General features: G+C 39.6%; 1 protein-coding gene across 1 annotated transcript in view; it reads left to right on the top strand.

Annotated features, from left to right (window-relative positions):
- Positions 1-17,923, top strand: part of MYH11 (myosin heavy chain 11) — a 58,371-nt gene extending 40,448 nt beyond the window's left edge. Inside the window, 23 exon segments of the mRNA XM_088523185.1 lie at positions 123-283; positions 969-1,077; positions 1,875-2,006; positions 2,290-2,496; positions 2,901-3,038; positions 3,733-3,856; positions 4,336-4,507; positions 5,480-5,692; positions 6,228-6,372; positions 6,461-6,667; positions 7,175-7,279; positions 7,375-7,527; positions 7,970-8,218; positions 8,475-8,687; positions 9,400-9,612; positions 9,803-9,964; positions 10,660-10,788; positions 11,338-11,426; positions 11,667-11,790; positions 11,954-12,162; positions 12,680-12,788; positions 13,420-13,592; positions 17,628-17,923. Of these exon segments, the coding sequence (XP_088379311.1) occupies positions 123-283; positions 969-1,077; positions 1,875-2,006; positions 2,290-2,496; positions 2,901-3,038; positions 3,733-3,856; positions 4,336-4,507; positions 5,480-5,692; positions 6,228-6,372; positions 6,461-6,667; positions 7,175-7,279; positions 7,375-7,527; positions 7,970-8,218; positions 8,475-8,687; positions 9,400-9,612; positions 9,803-9,964; positions 10,660-10,788; positions 11,338-11,426; positions 11,667-11,790; positions 11,954-12,162; positions 12,680-12,788; positions 13,420-13,592; positions 17,628-17,766 (3,675 nt within the window). The 3' untranslated portion in view covers positions 17,767-17,923.
- Positions 17,924-18,606: the final 683 nt, after the last annotated feature.

Here is an 18,606-nt window from a genome sequence, read left to right as displayed (position 1 = left end):
GCTTCTGTTGATAATCAAATCTATACCTCTTAGAGTTATTGGGAGCCAACAGAAGTGAAAAGTATTTTTTAATACCCTAAAACCCAGCACCGATGTTAACAAATGTCCCTGTTTTCTTCCAGATCAAAGCATTAGAACTTGATCCCAACCTGTACAGAATTGGACAGAGTAAAATCTTCTTCAGAACCGGTGTTCTAGCTCATCTGGAAGAAGAGAGAGACCTGAAGATCACAGATGTTATTATTGCTTTCCAGGCTCAGTCCCGAGGCTACCTGGCAAGAAAGTAAGACTATGTGCTAACTCAACTTGTGTCCAATGTCCAGTTGGATTGATTAGAAAGAATCAGCTATATTGTAAGACTGCTTGCACTCTCTGTACTGTAAGCAAGTTCTCTGAGGCAATAGCCTTATTTAAACATGTGTTTGTACAAGGAGAACAAGGAGCATCCTTGCCTATGACTGAAATCTTAAGCACTACTATGATACAGATAGCAGCACCATTGGAAGTATGAGATAATTTATTACACGACACTAGACTACTAAGTCATCCAGCATGATCTCAGTTATTCTACATCACAAAACTATTATCAGTAATGCCCTTTTTCAGCACTTTACCAAGGCTTTCAAGTTACCAAGCAATCAAAATTAAATTTAGTAAGTTTAAAGAATGATCATCAATACCAGTTCTGAATGCCCATGCACTCTGAAAAGATGCTCACACCCAGAACTAGATCCATACTGCGTGGTTTGCACCCACCTAATGGCATAAATGGACAAAAAAGTAGAAGACTAAACAAAATCTGGAAAACATAAAACATTGGCACAGTGATGAGAGAATTTGGCCAGAATTCCCAAACTATGAAGCGAATCAGCAGACTCCCATGCAGAGTTGCTTTGCTTAACATGTTTATGTTTAAGACACCGTGTGTTCCCACACTGAACAAAACTGCTTTGTGTTTTTAATCACAGAGCATTTGCCAAGAGACAGCAACAGCTAACTGCAATGAAGGTTATCCAGAGAAATTGTGCTGCTTACCTGAAGCTGAGGAACTGGCAATGGTGGAGACTGTTCACTAAAGTGAGTGACTATTATCAGGGAATCCACAGTTTTCCAAAAGAAATGGAATGCATATGATACCAAGTCATGTCATGTCAGGGACACTCTGGATTAGAGAGACACTAGATATATTTATACAGTACTAACATTAAAGGTAGTTCTAGTTTAGATTGAAAACTCTGCTAGTTAAGCAAAGGTTCATACAATATTTACCATGTTTGGGGACTTCTACTTAACTGTCAAAATGGAACAACTTCACATAGATGGGCAATGAGAAGAGAGAGTAAAACTATATTTTGTGGATACACAGTTACATATCTACAAGGAACACAATAGTTCAAGATTTCCCTCATGAGGACACTAAACATTTTCCTCCTAGACTGCTTTCTATTGAAGTAGGCCTGCCTCTTCAAGAATGGCCTTCATTTTGGATATAAGAAATGGTTCCTAATTGCAGACAGCAACCTCACCTTCAAGCAGAAAGGGACAATGTCCAAGTGTGTACACTGCCTTTCCGTGCAGCAGACAGAGCTTTTATACTCCTTAAACACATGAAACCAGGGTCAGACTTCCTCAAAAAAGTAATGCTACAGAGAACAGAGGAGCTGACAAGGCTTAAAAAATTAATGCAGATGTGATTAAGAACAATATTACTGAGGCTTGTTGATGTAAAGATGCATGCACCAAGCTTGCGCACTACTCAAGCAACAACAGACAGTGCTATTAGTACCAGTTAACCTGACACTTCTACTTATTGCATTCAGTAATATAAATGCTGAAAGGAAACATTCATAAAAAAAACCCTTTCCCCCTACCAGGTGAAGCCATTGCTCCAAGTCACTCGCCAAGAAGAAGAAATGCAGGCCAAGGATGAAGAACTGCAGAGAACTAAGGAAAGACAACAAAAAGCAGAGAGTGAATTGAAGGAGCTGGAACAGAAACACAGCCAGGTGATGTGCAGTGCTGGGTTTCCAGGAAATGATAATCAGTTTTTCTTCTTTTTAGAAGAATTAAAATAAAGGTGTTTCTTTTAATTCTCACCTCTATTCATGGCAATGGACCCAAATGAAAGTTTGGTGTAGGTAAATTCCCAGGTGTTTCAGGGAAGGCCTAACTTGCACGCACAAGACGCACTGTACAGCCACAACTTGAACACTAGAATTACCTATTGAAAACACACCATGGGCCATATACAGCCTAAATTTTAACTTCCTACCTGTTTTATCTGTGTAGCTTTGTGAAGAGAAGAACCTCCTTCAAGAGCAGCTTCAGGCAGAAACTGAACTGTATGCTGAAGCTGAAGAGATGAGAGTCCGTTTAGCTGCTAAGAAACAAGAGCTGGAAGAGATTCTGCATGAAATGGAAGCCAGAATTGAGGAAGAGGAAGAACGCAGCCAACAGCTGCAAGCAGAAAAGAAAAAGATGCAACAACAAATGCTGGTAAGCAGGCAGAAGCCATGAATACAGGCAATAAGCAGTAGATAAAAAAAAAATCAAAGATTGGCAAACTTCGAATCCCATGAAAATGCTTGCTGTACAACAATGTAGAGAATCTTAATCCCACTGAAGAATGATCAATAGAGTTTCTTTCCTCTATTTAGTATTTATAAACATTCTTCCTCTCTCTCAATTTAAATCTTTTTTTTTTTCTCTAGAGAACTATTTTAACAAACTTTTCCTTTTAAATCACCTAGACTAGTACAGGTCATCTATTAACTGGTTAAGAAAAAAAAAGAGCTTGCAAGATACCCAACTCGAACTGACACATATTAACATTTCCTAGAGTCCAAGTAGTGTCTTATTTCCAGAATTCATGTTCAGTGTGTTTGTTTCTTTCTGCAAAGGACCTTGAAGAACAGCTGGAAGAAGAAGAAGCTGCAAGGCAAAAACTGCAACTTGAAAAAGTAACAGCAGATGGAAAGATAAAGAAAATGGAAGATGATATTCTCATAATGGAAGATCAGAATAACAAACTAACCAAGGTGAGTGCTGTGGGTCTAGCTTTGAGATCTGTTGTGGAGACAGTATCTTCAAAAAAGTTCCCCACGGCAGTCAAGCACAATCACTGGAGAACATGTCTTTTTGGCCCCTAGAAGACTGAATCATTCTCTTGGTACATAGAAGTGTTTTTCTTTTTTTTTTTTTCTTTTTTTTTCTTTTTTTTTCTTTTTTTTGATAAGGTACTTATCATTTTCTGGCTCCCACTTAAATGCTCCTACTACTGCTTGACACAATTTCCATATGTCTTCGCCAGGTAAAAAGTGCTAGTGACTGGCTTCTACCTGGTAAGAGTGGCTCATGTAATCCTCCAACATTGTATTGTTCATAGGGTTCTCTATACACTTTCAGGCAGATGCCAAACACTAATGTCAACCAAACCTCCTGTATAAAATTGAAAGTAAGCATGTATTTGAGTACTTTTTGAAAGGAAATGTTCTGAACTGGGTCCTGTAATTACAGGCTATTGTAGAGTTGAGTGAGTCCAAATTCTAACAGCAACAGATTTGAGAATATGGAAGTACTAGAAACCAGTTTTCATCACTTCTGATATTGGCAGATTGGAATGTGTCACTAAAATTTCAGTATATACAGCATTAAAAAGACAGTATTTCGGTTGGTTTTATGTTCACCAACAAGAGACACTTTGGATAATAAAAGTATTTTGTTTTTCTTTAGGAAAGAAAACTCCTTGAGGAAAGAGTAAGTGATCTAACAACAAATCTTGCAGAAGAAGAAGAAAAAGCCAAAAATCTTACGAAGCTGAAAAATAAACATGAATCTATGATTTCAGAACTGGAAGGTAACACAAATAAGTGTTTTACTGTGTGTATCAGTTATTATTTGACAGTTACTTAAAAAAAAAAAAAAGAAAAAACAACAGAATCTGGAGAGAAGTTTTCCATTTTTTGTGGTCTCCCAGATTTCGTATGTTGAAGCAATTTTATTTGAAAACAAGACACATGAATGAGATTACCAAAATCGTAGAGTCAGAACAATGCATATTCTATAGATACCTACTTTTCTCACATAGAAAAGGAAAGGAGAGAAAGTTAGGAAAAGTTAGTGCTTTTTCTGAAAAAAAGAAAAATATTTAATTTTTCTGGGGTGGCTGGAAGTAAGTGAGGACAGCAAGGTCCTGCTTGTTTCTTCAGAAACAGTGATTTGTAGTGAAACATCTGGCCTCACCACAGACCAAAGCACTCGTGTCTAAATTCAGTATTACAGAAAGGACTCCTTGTGCTATCTCACTCCCATGACCAAAATCTTTATTTTTTTCAGTGAGACTAAAGAAAGAAGAGAAGAGCAGACAAGAACTGGAGAAATTGAAAAGGAAATTGGAAGGGGACTCGAGTGATCTGCATGAACAAATCGCAGACCTCCAGGCGCAGATTGCTGAGCTGAAGATGCAGCTGGCCAAGAAGGAGGAAGAGCTGCAAGCTGCTCTAGCCAGGTAGCTGTTCACTCTGTATCTGCAGGCACACTGAAATTCTCTAGCTGGAGAACCTCTCCCTTCCCAGGTGCAAGGATGCTGCTGCTCTGAATCTCATCTCTCAGTTACATCCTCTCTGCATGCTTCCCCTACCTCCAAGCCTCCATTGCTAACAAAAATGACATTACCTCACAGACATAGCAAAAGTGCCCTACAGATAACAGTGAAAAGTTTTGTTTTCAATGGCCTTGGCAGTGCTGCCAAGTAAAGAATAGATAGGGCAACATCACAGTTGACAGGTTTTGCCTTTGAGACAGAAATTACTTAGTGCGACCCTGATCCACTCCAGTCACTGTGAATTTTTTCTGTACAGACTTAGTGGGAAAATGGTCATCCAAAGCTTTTGCGGTATGAGCCAATTTACCATCCCCGGTTATTGTGTCCTAATAAAAGTCCAGCTCTTAGGTCCCTTTTGCCTCTGTTCCCCTCCTCCTTTGGCATTTTCTTGCACTGGGAGCCAGCATCTTACATATGAAACAACTAATGTAGCCTACAATTCTCTTAATACTATATAACATATAGGAGAGGAAAACTTCAGTTTTTCTGTTCATTGTTTAGGACAATCTGCACAATGAGCTGAACCTACACTTTTAAGGTAGGTACATGCAGATCTAGTGCGGGACTTCCAAAACTTTCTGACATACCTTTCTACTCACAAATTACCAATTACCATTAAGTACCACTTAGAAGTCTAGAATACTGAAGCACTAAATATATATAGTTCAAGCACACAGCATCACAAGCCATCTTGAATACAAGCAGATACATCATTAGATAGATTAACCATGTTTCTTATCAAAGTGATAACATAAAACTAATATACTTCCATTTTGCTAAAATTAAAATTACACCTTGGGTATAAATCTTCAATTTCTGAAAGATTTTCTCAATTCAGATTTTTTTACTATATAAAATGAAATAATTTTCTTTCAGGCTTGAAGATGAAACTAGTCATAAAAACAACGCCCTCAAGAAGATCCGTGAGTTGGAAGCTCATATCTCTGATCTCCAGGAAGACTTGGAGTCTGAGAGAGCTGCAAGAAACAAAGCAGAAAAACAGAAGAGAGACCTTGGTGAAGAGCTGGAGGCTCTTAAGACAGAGCTTGAAGATACTTTGGATACCACAGCCACTCAGCAAGAGCTCAGGTATGGACACCTAGCATGTAGGCCAAAAATAAACATCACCGAGCTCTATGCAGTACTGTCTAGTGATTCATATGGAGCAAAGAAGATATATTTGTGCATTTGAAAGTGAGAAGTAAGCAAGGTAGGTGGGAAGGTTGTTTCTCTACACTGACAGCGATGGTCTCCAAGATCTAGACGTTTAGGTCTGGACTTAGTCCATTTAGGTTATCTAGATTATTTTTCTGAAGCCAAGTGTTTTCAGTCATAACACTACCTATCTAAGGCACATAAGTAATTCAGTCTTGTACTTATTTAGGTAATAGTTCTAAATCTTTTTTTTCCTAGGATCAGAACTTAGCATTCCAACTCACATTGCTTTCAGCTGTGTTGAAGCATGTAGCTTTCCAACTCCAAAATCTCCAAAAATCCAACATAAAAACTGAATAGGAACTTTGGCAGCTGCAGTAACTTTGTACAGCTGTGCAGTAGTGCTATTTTCCTTGTGACTGGAAAACTCCTACCTGCTGCTGTTCCATTTATATGTGTTACCTTCCAGGGCAAAGCGTGAACAGGAGGTCACAGTGCTGAAGAGAGCTCTGGAGGAGGAGACTCGAACTCATGAAGCCCAGGTCCAGGAGATGAGGCAAAAACACACTCAAGCTGTAGAAGAGCTAACAGAGCAGCTGGAACAATTTAAACGGGTAAATAGTAACCCACCTGATTGAAAACTGTTCACTGAATAATATGACTTCCTTCTATAGATCACTTTTCTTCACTTAATGCTTTTAGGCTAAAGCAAACTTGGATAAGACCAAACAGACATTGGAGAAAGACAATGCTGAATTGGCTCATGAAATCAGGAGCCTGAGTCAGGTCAAACAAGAGGTGGAGCACAAAAAGAAGAAGCTGGAAGTACAGCTGCAAGAATTACAGTCCAAATATACTGATGGAGAGCGTGTTCGGACAGAACTCAATGAAAAAGTTCATAAATTACAGGTAAGAGGGAGTGTGACCTTTCACATTGACACTGGGGTTTTGAGAAGACCAGGTAAACTCTATTCTATCAGGACATATCTGGAAAAAAATCCCTGGCTCTGCTGACTTCAGATGGAATATTCCCTTTTTTGGCAGCTGTAGGGTTCCCACATTGAATTCTTACTGTATCACACCATGAAATGATTATAACCACACACTGTCTCATGGTAGCAAAAGCTTTAAGCTACACAGTCCCTTTATATATGCTATGGCCTGTAATGACATCCACAATGAACAGATCATTGTGGTCTGGTGGTCTGTTCAGTGACTGTATTGCATATTTTACAGAGATTTGTTTTTTTGGGTTTTTTTTTTTTTTTTTTTTTGCTTGAGGTAACCCAGAAGCATAGGAGCAGATTCAGATACTGTCTGAAGTTGGGATTTCAGCCTAGAGCTAACTGAAGTTGGAGGAAGGTACTGAAATCATTCAAAAATAAAAATGAATGTATTCACTGTCCTCTCTCATAGATTGAGGTTGAAAACGTTACTGGTTTGCTCAACGAAGCAGAAAGCAAGACAATCAAATTGACCAAAGATGTTGCAACCTTAGGATCCCAGCTACAAGACACACAGGTAAACTTGCATCCAGTACAGCTCACCTGTAGAATATATATAAAATGCTCTACAAAAAGACCTAAACTAATGACCGGTTGATATGGTGACTGTAGGAGCTGCTTCAGGAAGAAACACGGCAGAAGCTAAATGTGTCTACCAAGCTTCGTCAGTTGGAGGATGAGAAGAACAGCTTGCAGGAGCAGTTGGATGAAGAAGTAGAAGCAAAACAAAATCTGGAGAGACATATTTCAACACTGACAATACAGGTATCAGTGCCATAGCTAAATCACTAGCTGCATCTCTGAGGTATTGCCAGTAATTCCAGAGGTTTCAGATCTGTAGAAGTATCCTCACATAGCAGGGGGACCTTCAGGGAACTAGTTGTTAGCCCAGATGGCATCTGTGAAGCACTACAGAAGAGCCAGCAGTCTGCTTTACAGTGTGATCTCTAAGATAGACTCAAATGCAAGACAGGTATAAATGCAAAATATATTCCAACGTGGTCTTGCACGCAAGGCCTGTTTGGGCCTATTAGTCCTGTAGTATGTCTCATTTTATGAAGGATGGGTGATTGGTAACTGCTGTTGACTTCGCGTGGATCAAATTAAATAAGATTTTCAGGTCATAGATGTCTTAGGGTCACCTTCTATGCTAAGCTTTACTGTCTCTGCTGTAAGATTCATTTCATTCTCTGAATTCAAATTTCAGCTGTCTGACTCTAAGAAGAAACTACAAGAATTTGTAATCACAGTAGAAACATTGGAAGAAGGTAAAAAGAAATTCCAGAAGGAAATTGAGGGTCTCACACAACAGTATGAGGAAAAGGCTGCTTCTTACGACAAACTGGAAAAAACAAAGAACAGACTCCAGCAGGAGCTGGATGACCTGGTGGTGGACTTGGACAACCAGCGTCAGCTGGTCTCTAATCTGGAGAAGAAGCAGAAGAAATTTGATCAGGTATGAACTTAAGGTTAATTCCCTTGCTATCTTATCACTTAACTTCCTTGGAAGTTACAGAGACTCACTGCTTTAGTACAAGATAAAACAGGATCAGAAAATAAATTAGAAATGAATTACTCATGAAACAGATAATTTTCTATTCATATACATTTATGAAAATACACTTTTTTCCTGTCATTAACAACTGGCAAGACAGTCGCAACAGGAAAATCTTATTGCTAATGACTTTCTGTATCAATTTACCTTTTTACAGATGCTAGCCGAAGAGAAAAACATTTCTTCCAAATACGCAGATGAAAGGGACAGAGCAGAAGCTGAAGCTAGAGAAAAAGAAACAAAGGCTTTGTCATTGGCTCGGGCCCTTGAAGAGGCTTTGGAAGCCAAAGAAGAACTGGAGAGAACGAACAAAATGTTGAAAGCTGAAATGGAAGATCTTGTTAGCTCCAAAGATGATGTTGGCAAGAATGTAAGTTTCTAGTGCAGAACCATTTCCACAGTAAAAAGTTAAAATAACATTTAAAGAAGAAATCATTGATTTTAGCACAAAAAGTTCTCTGTAGCACACAAATCCATTCAGCAATATCAGTTATTTTCTGCAGAATTCAAAGGTTATCCCACTTGTGTCAAACCTTCAAGAGACCTGGCAAAGTAACTGTAAGCATCTTTATTCTTGACATGACTTCAAGCTTGAAGAAGATTCTTACAGATTTCTAAGGCAGAATAGATTCTAAGTCATTTGCCAGTTTATTAGGCAGCTTTGAAGTTGCAAACTCTGCAGATCTAATTTTGCCAATTATATTTGACTGTCCCACAAACCATTCATATGGCTACATGTAGCACCAATCATTCATATAGCTCCAAGAAATTTCCACCACAGCAATCATTTATTTATTTATTTATTTATTACAGTGACATGATAATATTACTTACTAACTGAATTCTTTCATCTACTTGATTAGATTAAAAATGAAAAGTGTGTGACATAAAAGATCTTACAACCTGAGATTCTGTATCTTAGGACAGATGTATAAGTGTACAAAAAATGCTAGCATATCATTTTGGGTGCTCCTGCCTATTAACCCATTCATTGTCCACATTCAAATATTGCAGACTATGTTTTAGGTAGATTTTTTTTTAATGTTTTATAACAATTCTATTAATTTCTTATTGCCTGAAAGGTCCACGAATTGGAGAAGTCTAAACGTGCCTTTGAACAGCAAGTAGAAGAGATGAAGACGCAATTAGAAGAGCTGGAAGATGAACTACAGGCTACTGAAGATGCTAAACTCAGGTTGGAGGTTAACATGCAAGCCATGAAAGTACAGTTTGAGAGAGACTTACAAGCCAGAGATGAACAGAATGAGGAGAAGAGACGACAACTGCTTAAACAGGTATCACTCCCGTTGTTGTCTCTGTAAATGTCTCATGAAAACAGTTGAAAGTGCCCAGTCTCATGCTGTTACTAAAGCACTTTGCAGTCCTTTATTTTTACAGTGTATATACAGTACCCAGATATATACAGAAAGCATTTAAATGTGCTCAATGACTTTCCTAAACTTAGTCATCTTGTTTAATGATCAGCTCCATGAATATGAAACAGAACTGGAAGATGAGAGGAAGCAACGTGCCCTGGCAGCTGCAGCCAAAAAGAAGTTGGAGATTGATGTTAAAGATCTAGAAGGTCAAGCTGATTCTGCTAATAAAGCTCGGGAAGAAGCCATTAAACAACTTCGCAAACTGCAAGTATGTAATTCCACAAATCTTTCTTTCATAATGCCACAATATAAAAGTTAGATGACTTTGATTAAAGGGTCAGTTTTAACTAAATTCCCATAACCAAGTACCTGTGATGCCCAATTTGAGTGTCAGTGAAACACTTAGCAAACCATGCTAATCTTAAACTCCACCCGTGCAGTGAACTTCCAAAAGTACTCATGTGCTACTGACTTACCCACACAAAGGAAAAGATAGATTCTAATGCACAGAAAAGACCATCAGATAAAATTTACTATGGGGCTTCAGTTGTGGTCCTAACACTGATGAAAATGCAGGAAACAGTATTCATAAATAACTGCTATTTCTGAAATAGAACTATTTATACTGTAAGTCTCCATATCAATTGTTTTGTGATATGTTGACAGCTAAGCAATGACAATGGATGTATTCTGAATGCTTATAACCCATGCGTATTTAAATATCAAATAAAATAGGGATAACAGGCATTACAAAAGCTGTAGCACACAAGTAAAAACATCTCTCGCTTTAGAATAGCATTTCAGACCTTTCTAACATGTCATAGCTGATGGTTAAAGAAAATATCCTCAAAGCCGGCATTATGACTGTGTAAATCGGTATGTATTCTGATCTGCCAAAAGTTATTTTACTGAAGTTGTGACAAAGCCAGGCAAGAATAAATTGTTGTTACTCTTTTCAACTAGGCTCAGATGAAGGATTACCAACGGGAGCTGGATGATGCACGGGCTGCCAGAGAAGAAATATTTGCTACAGCAAGAGAAAATGAAAAGAAAGCCAAGAACCTGGAAGCAGAACTCATTCAGCTTCAAGAGGTAAAGTGGAAATCTTTTAGAGCAATATGAAGCACATGATCTACCGTGAAATACACATCATCTTCAGCAGCAAAACAGAACTTGCATTTTTAAGAACAGAAACAAATATAATAGCTATTATAAGCAGAACAACTACTTCCCATGTCCTCTGTATCTTCCAGTGAAGTTGTGAGAACCACATCTGAGCATTTCCAGATTAAATTGAAAAAGATACCACAAAGAAAGGCACAATCCTCCAGATTTAGGAGGAAATTAACTGTGTAATCCAATATAAATTGTTTTCAATAGCCACAAATTACCCAAGCCTTGTTAATGATAGGACTCCTAGGTGTATTAAGTGGAAATATTTGTCACTAAAAACAATAAAATAGAAACCAGCTGTGTGTTTTGTTGTGCTTCCTAAGGACTTAGAATATAATAAGAATTATTCTGTTAACCAGACAATCTAGCTTACACTGGTTTTAGAAAGATCCCAGTCTTGCATATCATGCTATGAGTAATTTCATCTGAACTCTGATTGTTTCTTTACTATGCTGTCTTTTCCTCTAGGACCTGGCTGCTGCAGAGAGAGCTCGCAAACAAGCTGATCTGGAGAAAGAAGAGATGGCAGAGGAACTTGCAAGTGCTTCTTCTGGAAGGTAGGAATGGACTGCCTTACCTCAAAGGCTACAATCATGAGGCATTCACCAGCAGTTTTGCCTAGAGAAGGTTCATCCTGTGGCAATGTACCTTAACATTAACCTTAACAGTAGGCACATGTATGACCTCTTTCACTGAAATATTTAGTTCTGTTTTCCTCATGAATTAAGTCCTAAAAGTTTCAGACACATTCAACTGGTCAGGGCCTAACTACACATTTCCCGAATTTAAACTTACAGGACAAGCCTTCAGGATGAGAAACGGCGCCTGGAGGCAAGAATTGCACAACTGGAGGAAGAGCTAGAAGAGGAACAGGGCAACATGGAAGCCATGGGCGATCGCATGAGGAAAGCAGTACAGCAGGTAGCGTTCCTTTCAGCATGCATGTGTCCCTTTCTGTTTGTAATCTAGCAAAAGCTATTTGTGGTTTTGAACAAAGATTTGCAGGGTTGCCACAAAGAACATTGCTTGTCACTTCCTCAAACGCTGGCAGCACTTCAGACCGTATCCATTCTCACCCCTGCAGGCTGAGCAGCTGAACAATGAGCTAGCAACAGAGCGAGCCACTGCACAGAAGAATGAAAGTGCTCGGCAGCAACTGGAGAGGCAGAACAAAGAGCTGAAGAGCAAACTGCAGGAGATGGAGGGAGCTGTGAAGTCCAAATTCAAAGCCACAATTGCTGCTCTGGAGGCCAAAATTGCTTCTCTTGAAGAACAATTGGAACAGGAAGCCAGGTACTGGATTCCCAGAGGGCACAGACATCTGTTACTTAAAGACACAAGTAAACCAAGGCGTACAGATTTATGTCATCAGACTCTTAAGTGCCACTGGTGTTTAGTAAAGTCTTTCTCACACTTAATATTTCTTAGAACCATGGCCAATTGGTTCTAAGGGATAGTTTATTAGTGGAAAGTTCTACAGGCATCAAAAGATCATCTCCCCTATACATTTAGGGTAACCCCACCAGGTTTATCTCCATTAACCACCATGCAGGATTTTTTCGTGAGGAAATCACCCTTTGTTTTAGATCAGATCTCCTTACCTTGAGTTCCTCTAGCATCCAGCAAGAACAAATGCATATTTTATTTGAGAGGAGAATCTTTCACGTAAGTTTTGCTCAGAAGTCATCTGTTAACTTCAATAATGCCTTTAATATCTTTGTCCTTGGTGCCAGTTTCACAAGCAACATACCCCGGACAGGTAAAGACCACACACTTTCCAGCTCACCGAGTGTCGCACTGTCATTTGCAGGGACAAGCAGGTTGCAGCCAAGACGTTACGCCAGAAGGACAAGAAGCTGAAGGACGCATTGCTGCAGGTGGAGGATGAAAGAAAGCAGGCGGAGCAGTACAAAGAACAGGTATCAGGCTGTGTCATGAGGGTTTTAGTCTGAGACAAAGGGACCTCTGGGTTTTACCCCCAAGAAAGGAAGATTCTCTGTTCTCTCACAGAAACATATGACAAAAAGTCAGAGAGAAAGGAGGCTCTTCATTCTAGAAAGCAGGCTGTCTGCTTGGCTTTCATGCTGGGAAAGCTCTACAGCCCTCTGCTAAACTCTGCCTCAACAGTATGACTCCCCTTCCATCCTGAAGCAAGTCCAAAGCTCTAGTCTTTGTCAATCAGCCATCTGAAGGAGTCTGACTGTGCACAGGGATGAAACAGGACTGCGCCTACATCCCTATTGGTACCTGAATGGAAATGATGACATTCTGTCCAGCACTAAGAAGTTTAGCACATAATGCACACAAACCTGCAAAGCAGAAAAGTAGAAATACAATGAAAGAAACAATCAAATAGTGTCTGAATACAACACCTAACAGCAAAATAAACTTCCACAAGCTAAAACTATTTTTAATTTTTTTACATTTTAAGATTCTACCTTTGATTTAGGCATGTTTAATAAAGTTCTCTCAAAAGAAATACAAAAGCAAGGAAAGCAAAGCTTTCAAATCTCTTCCAACTTAAAGTATTTCTCTCCAATTTTCCTTTAGGCCGAGAAGGGCAACACACGACTCAAGCAACTGAAAAGGCAACTGGAGGAGGCTGAGGAAGAGTCCCAGCGTATCAACGCTAACCGCAGGAAGCTACAGAGAGAGCTGGATGAAGCAACTGAGAGTAATGAAGCCCTGGGCCGGGAGGTTGCGTCACTGAAGAGCAAGCTCAGGTAGAGTGCTCCTGTTTGGCATAGCTGTTCCTATTCAGTGAGTGCCTTCAAATTCTGTATTAAACTACCAAAGTGAAAAAAAAAAATCTGTTCAAATAAAGACCAGACACTCTGAAGATACTGGGAAGTAACAGGCTCCCTGTATTAGCTTGGCAGATACATCTAAAGGTCAGATTAAGAAGATCAAGTGAGTTTCAAGGGCTACAGCACACTCAGGCTTTCAGCCATGAGGAGCACAACTGTGATAATATAGCAAAGGCCTTATGCTGTTTCTGAATGAAACTCCTGTTGACTTAAATAGGAGTACAACTAGGTTGGTTGTTTTTGAAGATATCCCTCTCAATAACAGTTGTACATACTCATTTGTGCAGCTAGAAGTGGGTAGGGATGCTCATGCTTTTCACGCTTTCACGCATGCCCAACTCGCACACAGTGACTGTAACCAGTCTTACACAACATCACGGGCAGCAAAAGGCGAAGCACAGTATGTGACTCTTCCCCCAAGTCCTTTGGGCTTTGCCACATAGGGATTCAGTGCCATCAGACCAAGAACAAAACAAACCTTTCCTTTGCATTTTTTTTATTAGAGCTGACTGGGGAAAAGATAAAAGTGTTCAGCCCGTGACATACCCGAGTGCTCCTGTACTTGCTGGACTTGAAAACATCAAGTCAAAGAAATTAGTTAAAAAGAAAGTTACACAATTCTTGTTCAGCTTAATAGTGTGTTAGCCAACAACATCCATGAAATGTCAGGTGTGGATTTACTTGAAGGCGGAGTGCTAGGAACTTGGCTGTCTTTCTCATAGCACCATCTTGGGTGCCATGTGCTCCTGGTTGCCTTAGACAGGAATGGCTGTAGCCAGCACTTTTTATGCAGTATAGCATAAACTTTTTGTTTGATCTGAATGCAATGTAATTGGCTATAATGTACTTTGTTTAATTATTTAAAATTAATCTACCTACCTCTGATAATGACCATGTGCTTAGTATAACTGCCCAGGACTCTCTATCTCTGTTTCAGAGGGACACAGGAACCTTCGCAATGACTAAGCAGGTACCATGCCTTCAACTTTGCAGCTAGCTTGTGTTGTACAAACTTCCATTTTCTTTGGCCCAAGTAAAATTTATGTGAGGTTTCTGCAAACTGTGAAGGCTTGGATATCTTGGCATAAATCTGTTTAATCAAAAGAGACAAATATTACAATAATCTAGCTATAATCAGCTGTTCAGCAGTGATTCATCTTTCTTACAACAAGGTTATGTACTGATGCAGACTTAACAATGTTGCATCGTCACTTCTCATAAGGTCTATCAACATGGAGTACCTAATAAACTACTGTTTTTTTTCTGCATGGGAACTTTCTTACACTTCTTTACAGTCACATTCAGAGATGAAAATGTTGCAAACCAAATATACCACTGATTAGTAAAATTGATTAAAAACACTAATGAATATGAATGGAAGCATCACAGCATGTTGTTGGAATTTCACAGTATTTCTTTTGCCTATTGTAATACTGATTCTAAGGTAAGAGCCTATTAATTCACATGATGTGGAAGACTTTATCTGCATGTGATTTATCACACATTCATGCCATCCAACCACCTTCCATTACACAGCATTTGGTGCTTGTATTGCTTACAAATAGCTATTACTTAGGCTTTTTAAGATACTTTCAGACATTATGTTGCTTGTCTAATGTCATTATAATTTAAAGCATAGACACAGAAATTAACATTGGCACTATAACTTAGCACAGCATCTGATTATACTTAATCACTTCTCTGGAGATGTGAACAACATCTGCTTTTACAGAAGTTAAGAGCTACTGCCTTGTAATATTTGTATATCTTTTCTTTTATATATGCTGGATTTTGCTATGAATACACAAATATTTAAAGTGGATGTCTTGTCCTTGCACGTGCCTTTTAGTCAGCTTAGTGTTTCCACTCAGACTGTTGTTCAAGGACTGTTCCAGCAGCACCTATTCAAAGTTAGATTAAATAAAGATGCTGAGCTAAATATTAACGATTAGGGCTTGCCTCAACCTTACACATTGATCTAGAGGCAGTGATGCAAATGACTACATGAATATTATCAAAGCTATAAAATGGTTTTAGATGAACAGATTTAAACTAGTGTTTATCTGTAAGGTCTGCAGCAATTGAAGTAAGTTTTAAGTTTACACAGATTGCACTAGTTTATGTTAACAAGAGCTTAGTCTGTCATAACAAGTTCACTTCTTTGTAGCCAAAACTGTACTGGAAGGCTTGGTTAGATGCTTCCTGCTACAGTCAGGAACTGGTACTTCCCACTAGCTCCCTGTTCCCATATGGTACTTCAGTACATAGTGAGTACAGTTACTGCACTGTAAAAGTCATCTGACAAATGACTTGCAGGTCCAGACAGCAGCAGTGCAAGGCCTAAGGAGCCCCTTCTGATGAGGCCTCCAAGAATATTGTTGACAGGAACTTTTATTTACTGATCCAACCAAAACTTTCTTATTTTGGCTAGTAGCAAGTATCTGCTGTCATAAAATAGCAGATACTGTGGTTTCATTCTACTAAGGACATGATAGAGAAGAAATGACAGGCCCTTGTGTTCACTGCGTGCCCTCCATGACAAAAGAATTAAGGAGAGCTAACAGTACATTCTAGACTCAGTATTATGGCCCAGATAATTGCTTGGTTCCACCAAAGTTTAAAGGCAGAATAGTGAAAAATATTAGATTGCGTAGCCAGAAGAGTTCCACCTTGGCAATACAGTGCCTCTGTTTGTGCCTCTGAAATAAGCTAGTCTAACCAACTTTTGCCCACATGCCTTGTACAGGAGATTGCATTCGGGAACTGCATAGTTGCTTCAGAAAGGATGACAAAGGCTTAGTCTTCTGCAAGGACAACACAAGCCTTTAAATATTTATGCATGATTGCTGTAGCCAAAAGTGTGGAAATGGGTGTATTTAACACCAAATGAGCAATTTTGGCATAACATTCAGTGATCATTAATTTATTTTATTGCTTATGTCTGTAGGTTCAAGCCTTTACAAAGGTTTGCTTAGGAGGGCCAAGTGAGAGGCCAAGTTACAGAACATGAGTGTTTTGTAGTCGAGTAGCAGTGGCCCAGAAGAGATAGAAGAATCATTTATCTCACTTGTTCATATCTCCCAAAAGAATTAACCTGAGTATAAAAGTATCCCTGGCTTGGACAGTGGCTATGAAATATAGGGGGGAGGGAAAAGAGAGGAAAAAGGGGCAAGAGGGGAAAAAAAAAAGGGAAGAAAATAAACCATTCTCTCCAAGACGTTGCGCTGTTAAACATCAGCACATGTGCTATGATACAGTTCCAAACCATGGTGCTGTTTTCCTCTCTCCACTGCAGAAAAGGTTGGAGCTATTTAGTCTGATCACTTTGAGATCTTCGAAACCCGCTTGGACGCAGTCCTGTGCCACGTGCTCTAGGTGACCCTGCGTGTGCAGGGGGGTTGGACTAGATGATCTCTAGAGGTCCCTTCCAACCCTAAGCATTCTATGATTCTACTCACAGCATAAGCTGCAATACCTGCTGCAGCACCTGCACTGCTCTGAGCAATACAGACTTAGTAGAGCAGGGCAGGCTCAAAAAGGCTGCTGATTCCTGCAGCACCCCTCCAGCCCCAGCCTCACAGGCCTTCGGTAGCTGCTGGGCTTATTCAGACACTGCTACCCCCTAGACAGGGAGGAAAAGAGCCACCCTTGCAGTCCCTGTCAAAGGCAAACACAGTGACACGAAGCAGGGGTAGAGCAGGGTGTCTGAGGCAGACAAGGCTACTTAGAAAGGAACTTCAAGCACATCAACAGGCAACTCCATCACACTTCCAAGCAACTCCGGGTCTGAGCCCATCCACAGATCAACAGCAGAAGTGCGCTAGGTCCAAAGCTGCTCAGGGTTTTACATTTGGAAACCTCAGGCCCCCAGGTGCTATTACAAAACTCATGCACAAATCTTAGTCATGAAGACTACAAATTATCTAAAGCCTGATTTTCTCCTTAATGCAGGAGGGGAAATGAGCCTGTATCTTTTGCCCCCCCACCCCGTCGATCTGGAGGCAGAAGAGCAATTGAGAATGCAACAGAAGGAGCCGAAGAAGTCGATGCACGAGATGGAGATATCAATGGAACAAAAGCCAGTGAATAAACAACACGCTTAAAAATTGCACTGCAGCAAGGGGAGGGAGGATGGTATTTAGCACTGTATAAGTCTACTCTTACTGTCAAGATCACATACACCCACTCCTCTGATGATAAAAGCACAGCTGCCTTCTCTCCAGTGTATAGATTGAAGTACTGCAAAACTTACTTTACCATGAAGTGTATCTGAAAAGTTTTTTTTTTTTTTTTTTTTTTTTTGAATTCAGATGAATTCACTTTTGAGGAATTTCCACAAAGCAAACTCTAGTAGCTCAACTTAAATCCCAGTGAACTGCAGTTTACACAGATTTGTGAGACTGCTGCAGGAAAGAGAGACAATCGTCAGCTTTTCTTAAATCTGTCTACCTTTCATTTTGTCTTGAGTATTTGATTAATATATGGGTTTTCTTTCCTGGTTACTACACCCCTGATGCACCATTCACAAGGTGGAAGTGCCTTTTTAATCACTTATTGAAAAATAAAATATCATTTGTTCAAATTAAGTCAACTGTTACAGTTTTATATGCACCATGGATGTGCTTACACACAATAAAAGGCTATAAAAACCACTCGAGTTTCCTTTTGTGCAGGAGTCATGGGGGTGCAAGGCAGCACGCTGGAAGATACTGGGAGATGCAACAGAGCTTCGTTACAACTCAGATACCTTTCCCAAAAGATGAACTGCAGTCACTGGAATGAAAGATTGATTTTTCTTAAAGCAAAGGATTATGAAGGAAAGCAGCCTGGCCCAGAGCCCACCTCAGGGACACAGTGATCTCTAAGATATCCTAGGGCGCATCTAAGGGCTGGTGAACATGACACAGGAGCTGCAAGAGACCTGCACTCT

Source organism: Tinamus guttatus, unplaced genomic scaffold (genome assembly GCF_059628265.1).
Source record: "Tinamus guttatus ecotype Peru unplaced genomic scaffold, ASM5962826v1 Tinamus_guttatus_pri_ptg000172l, whole genome shotgun sequence".
Classification (NCBI taxonomy): Eukaryota; Metazoa; Chordata; class Aves; order Tinamiformes; family Tinamidae; genus Tinamus; species Tinamus guttatus.
Note: the sequence above shows the minus strand (reverse complement) of the source record. Positions and strands in the feature narration are given on the sequence as shown.